At 35.5% G+C, this 6,000-nt stretch overlaps 1 protein-coding gene across 3 annotated transcripts; it reads left to right on the forward strand.

The window, feature by feature from the left end:
- The first annotated feature begins 1,207 nt into the window (after positions 1-1,207).
- On the forward strand, positions 1,208-5,739 carry LOC104089001 (uncharacterized). 3 transcript variants are annotated; one of them, XM_009593801.4, is made up of 9 exons: positions 1,208-1,849; positions 2,020-2,170; positions 2,333-2,410; positions 2,708-3,071; positions 3,161-3,273; positions 3,399-3,563; positions 3,689-3,819; positions 5,218-5,310; positions 5,404-5,739. In XM_009593801.4, exons 1-9 carry the CDS (start codon positions 1,764-1,766, stop codon positions 5,561-5,563), a joined length of 1,341 nt encoding a protein of 446 aa, XP_009592096.1. In that variant the 5' UTR covers positions 1,208-1,763; the 3' UTR covers positions 5,564-5,739. The 3 variants fall into 3 exon arrangements, with proteins under 3 accessions (XP_009592096.1, XP_009592097.1, XP_009592095.1); XM_009593800.4 differs by having other exon boundaries at positions 1,209-1,849; positions 1,996-2,170; XM_009593802.4 differs by lacking the exons at positions 5,218-5,310; positions 5,404-5,739 and adding an exon at positions 3,909-4,540 and having other exon boundaries at positions 1,996-2,170.
- Positions 5,740-6,000: the final 261 nt, after the last annotated feature.

A 6,000-nucleotide genomic window follows, 5' to 3' on the forward strand; every position in this document is an offset into this window, starting at 1 on the left:
AACAACAAATACGTTTTTTTTTGTCCCTTAATACCCTAATCACTATTACCTTACAAGAAGTATCTTACGGGCACATAAACATTACACATGAAATTTTTCTGCACCCAAAACTTTTAAACCATGATTTGGTTGCGTATTATTAAGAGGAAATTTATTACATGAGTAAATTTTAGTTAATCCCTTTAAATTTTTCGAATTATGCAAAAAATAATACCCTATAAAAATATCCTATTGATGTACTTGTGGTATAATGATATTTTGTTTACTAATAAAAGAACCTACTACGTGTCTTCTTTTTTATGAAAATTTATCAACATTGTCGGATACATTATATCCAAATTTATCAACACACCTTAATTTTGGGATTCACTATCAATTTCTTTTGTTTTAGATCCTGGCATGATGTGCACAACCTTATTGAACGTAACCTTTCCTCCTCCCCCTCCCCCCCGGGTTGTGAATGCAATTCTCTTAACCAATTCTGAACTTGCTTTCATCTATCCATTTTTCTTTTCTAATTTTCGTGGCAATCATATTAGACGCAAGTGAATACCACATGCTAACAAGAGTTATTGTGGAATAGATAGAATACTTCCATCCTTAATTAGAGATCTTGTGATCGAGCCGTGAGAATGAAAAAGATAGTGTTAGGAAGCGTTTTTTTCTTTAATGAGTCTTATATGACATCAATTCGAATTAATTTGGAGCCCAATACAAGTATTGGACGCCTAGTAAAAAATCACAAAACCGAAAAAAATATAAAAAAAATTTAAGAGCATGAGTATGTAATTAATGAGATTGGCTGGCCCTATTTTGTAGAGGAAATAGTTTAATATAATGCTTTATAATTTGAATTGAAACAGATGATTCTATTAAAAAAATTTGTGTTTTATTTCTAGATCTCGCACAAAATAATTTTTTTTAAAGAATATTGACATAAAACTATTTTTTTTTTAATAGGCCACAAAATAAATTGACCTTGTAGACGTCTAATCTGCATAGCAATTTATTAGGAGTAATAACTTTTGAAGAAAGTCATTCTGAAAATCAGGAAATATAGCTAGAATTGTACAGCAAACATTAATAGGAGTAATAATAACTTTCACTGGAAAAATAAATTGATGGACCCCACTTGGTACTTTTTGGCTTCGTACAGTACAATAAGATGATCATCATCAGCACTATAAAGCAACACCAAGAAGATGAGGTCTTCCATTATTACACACAGACCATAATAATATAGCAATAGTTTCTTGTCATACTCTTCTTCTTACTTTTTTGTTTGTAAGAAAGAAGAAGGGGGTTATTATAATTTATAACACAATTAATAGGAGTATATAAAACAAAAGAGGTGGGTTGATTTTATGAGCTGATGCTGAAATTGGGTACATCAAATAATAACATGGATCTGGGGAATTCTTGGAATACTAGTAGCAGTGTCAGCTTCCATACTTGTTTAAGTATTAATTTCAGTTACTTCCATTCAGCTGCCTTGTTTTTGTCTTTTGGGAGCTCAATTGCAGTACCTAAAATGGCCTTAAATAATTCCTCTTCCAGTAAACCTTGTTATGCTGATGATTTAATTCTCAAGTCTTCTTCTTTTTCTTATTCTTGAAGTAGAAGACTCAAATTTGATCACCACTCCCTCTTCAACTGTTTTGTTTTCTTTTATTTGTTTGTTTCATAGTTTTCTTGATTGTGTGTCATCAGCCTTTTTTTGTCTCTTATAAAAGACCTTTTCGGACTCTATAAATCCTAGAGAAATGCTGTGTGCATCATTGCCAGGGTTAGACGGTGGTGCTGTGAAAGCATCTTCAGCAGCTATGGCTTCTTTGGATATTTACAGCAGGTAAAGTTTTGTCCTTTCTGTTCAAGAATTGAATTGGGTTTTGTTGAATTTTCATTGCTATTAGTTGTTTGTTGGTAAAAAAGCATTTGTGTGCTAGTAGTATTTACTAGGCAATTCCCAGAGCCTTTATTCTTTACGATCATCAGGTGTGGTTTTGATGGTGGTGTTAGATGTTGGATTGGGAATGAAAAAGGAAAGTGGAACAAATTGGCTGCTGCAACTACAAAGGCACCAATGAAGAGGAGGTTCAACATTTCTCCTATGGCTTCCTCTGCTCTAGCTGAAACCCGATGTACTTCTAGAGCCAAATTTTATCAGGAGGTTGGGGCTATTATTTCTTGTGATATCCCATCTTTATTCATGTTGTTAAAGTGGTGTGATTTGGTATTGTGAATTCAATTTCTGCCTTTAATCAGTTTGTTCCACTCAAGATATTTTTAAATATGGTGTGGCCCGTTGATGGTGGATTTCGCAATTTGGCAGGTTCTTAACAATGCCAGGGAAAAATTTACCCAGGAGATATCTTTCCAATCCAAGGACAGAGATATTTCTCTGGCAAAGGTAAATATTTATGAGTGTTGGTCAGCTCTTTTTGTTCAAAGCAGTTGATCTATTGAATTGAATAATGAACAGTCTCAATTTCAAGCAACAAAAACCAAAGCTAAGTTCACTTTGTAAACAGCTATCTGTTCATAAATAGTTGCTGGCATTGAGGAATGGTACGTCTGTTTATGAATATCTGACAGTTGTCATAAAATTAAAATCAGCTTTTTGCTTTTGTAAATTGGCCTTCTCCTTCACTTTTATCTGTATTGATCGCGTCTCATGTGTGTTGGTTGTTTTCTAATGTCCGAGTAGGCTTTACTTTATGTGGCCTCTGAAGACGAGGCATTTATGGCTTTCAACCGGGAGATGGATGCGTATTCTCTACAAAGTGAGAGGAGATCTTCTTCATTGCCTTCTGATGCCACGGAATGGACATGCGTGGAAGCCATGCCTCTTGCTGGAAAGAATATGAATGAGTGGATGGTTGAGTTGGATGTCATTGCTAGAGAAGTAGAGGCAGAGCTAGTTTCGAGAGAAATAGGATGCGATTTAAACGAAGTTTTGGATGCAGTGAACATGGTTCTTTTTAAGTCAAGGGGATTCAAAAGGTCATCTGTACTTGTGGATTCAAAGTGTGCATACCTGCATTCAGTGTTAAGCTCTGGATATTGTAGTGGTATTTCTTCCTTTCCGAAATCCTGCAACCTCAAAATACTTGTTGAGCACCGATAATGCTATCTGACATAGTGCTAACCTTTTGTACAGCAATTTTGCTTAGCGTCATTTATATTGAAGTCTGTCGAAGACTTAATCTGACCATTGTGGGATCCCGAGTTGGGGAAGATTTTTTAATATGGCCCCAAACTGGAAACCCTGAGGTTTGTTATTCTGAATTCATAGATGATGTCAGCATTTGTCTTAGTTCATCCATCCTGTAGTTTGTAAAGCATGGTATTACTGTCCAATAATCTATTTGGGTTTGAACTGTTTTGCTACTCTATAGGAGCTATTCAAGGTTATTTCTGGTCACAGCTTGTTTGGTATTGTTAATGGCAAGTGTGTCGACGACCCTAAATCAAGGGCTTCTGACATCAATAGTAATTCGTTGCCGGGGCTTGAGTTAGCAACAAACCGAGATATTATCGGAATAGCTTTGGCTAATTTGATGGTAAGATTTATTCTCCTGTAAAGTGAAGTCTGTAGCGCATCACATTCATCAATATCACCGTGTCGATGCCGTGGTTGTGATTTTGGTGGAGTGATTGATCAATAATCAAAACTTTTTTTTTCCAGAGGCTTCACTGGAAACGTGCTTCAAGAGCAAATCATGGTTTGATGCTGACTTCTCCCCTTAGATCTGTTGATCATGCAGATGATAAGTCTAATTGTCTGAATGTCCCATTGTTGCGGCCTCAAGATTTGAGGTAACGATCTTATCCTCTGTTGTTTCACTTTTATTACTTTTGGGTCTCGTTCCTGATTAAACAGGCGCCACTTTGTGTTGTCCCTACAGGTTCAAGATGCTAAATTGCAACCTTGGCATGAGAAAGGGAGAATTGAGAATTTTGGACGCATATTTTTATTCTTATTTGATTCTAACATTCTACTAAAATTCTAACATTCCACTAAAATAACCATTTAACCCATTGTGTAGAAATATAATCGGTGCTTATTCCTCCTATTAAGTTTATAAGAAAATATAATGGGGTTCCTGATCCCTCACTGCTATAGCTCTATTTTGGTTTTATATGTCCTTTCTATTTCTATATATATACTGATCAAATTGAAAATGACTATAAATACTGCGTCACACAGATTGACTTTCCTTTTTACATACTTTTAGCGTATGCTTCCTTTTACTCCCATACTGTTATTTCTTTTCATCTTTCCCACAGTCCTTATAGAAATCAATCAAAGAAAGCTAACCTTATCTTTCTCTCTTTCTGGTCTTTAGGAGCTGTTGCTTTCTTTAGATACCATAGATACATATCTATACTCATGCGGATACATTTATGATATTTGATAGTTGAGGCCAACTATATGGGGTTTTTCTTTTCACTGAATCCATTGATTCTTCTTACAAAATCAAGTTATTTATCTAACCAAATGCCAACTGTTTTTGAACAGGCATATGTACTTGGAAAAGGAAGAGGTTAGGGGGAGGGGGGGGGGGGGGCACAGAAGTAGCAATAGTTATGAGATCACTTGCTTGATACTGTGTTGCATGTGTCTAGCAGCATTCTTCTGGTCTATTACACCATAAAACATATTATCCATTGTCATTGAAATATGTGAAGGTCTTTTGCATCGATATTCTCTTTTAGGGGAGCATCTCTGTTTCTGATATCCATTAAGAACTCGTTATACTCCTGTTGTTTTCTTCCGTTATACATTCTACTAAGGTGGTTATAATTGGTACCTGTTATTTCTTCGTTAAAAACATGTACGTATATGAAGTAACAAGGAAGTAAGAATTGAGGCATTTACTAGACTGCAGTATACTGTGCACCGCACACATTGGAGAGGAAGAGTTTTTAACAAATCAAACACTAGTTGGCATTTGATGATGATCTGTTAAGCATTAAGTTTTGTCTGACATGCAAAACCATGCTAGTAGGATTAATGATGAATTGTTTTCTATCTTACTGTTGTCAAAGAGACAAGATATTTGCACATAAATAAGAGCTATGTTTAAATTAAGGTTCTCAGGTTATCATGCACAGATGTCTGACCTTTCCCTAAGGGATTTATTTGTGTGTAATATGATATGTTCACTTATAATGACATTGTGTCTCTCTCTGGAATGGTACAATACTTTCTAGGCTGGCCATTATGGCTTCAGAAAGATTGCTCATTCTGCAGCCACACAATTGGGCTCTGAGGAGAGACCATGGCATGATGTTGTATTATAGTAGGTATGTGTATCTTAAATTTTCTTTTTCTTTCTCATTTTTGATAAGCCTTCATTCAGTCAACAAACTATTTTGACAAATAACCGTATACATCAGGGAATACGAAGAGGCAGTTCAGGAGCTTAGCATTTGCATGGCCTTTGCCCCAGAAGAAGAGGCACAAGTTCTGGAACCTTTTGTTGAGAAATTACACTTGTTGCGGGTTGAATCATCTTGGAAAGAAAGGCCATTTAACAGTTTCTTGAATTGTTTGTAGAAAGGCTGTAGCTGTTTCTGCTTTAAGTTTGTATTAAGAGCACAGCCAGTACTACTTTAGCTGTAATCTCTTTTTTTTGACTTCTGTAAATATATTCCTTAGACAAGCTAAAGTTGCATCCTTTCTATACTGAGTTGAATAACAGAACTAGAACAGCTTCAGGCAGTGATCTAAAACCCCTCTCTCTTCTTCTTCCTCTTTTTTTCTTAGCTCACAGGTCTGAAACTCCGGAAAAGTGCGACGCCCCTATACTCAACTTAAATATCGGGCTTTTGCGTCCTCAAACTATATATATATGTTCCACCTAACAAAAATAAAAATAATTACGCCTCAATCCCAAATAAATTATGATTCAAATCTTCTACTCCACCCATTGAGAAATTTTTTTAGCTACTCAAATGTTATAACATGTTTAAGATCACAAGTTCTAAAAGTTT

Source organism: Nicotiana tomentosiformis, chromosome 8 (assembly GCF_000390325.3).
Source record: "Nicotiana tomentosiformis chromosome 8, ASM39032v3, whole genome shotgun sequence".
In the NCBI taxonomy this organism is placed as follows: Eukaryota; Viridiplantae; Streptophyta; class Magnoliopsida; order Solanales; family Solanaceae; genus Nicotiana; species Nicotiana tomentosiformis.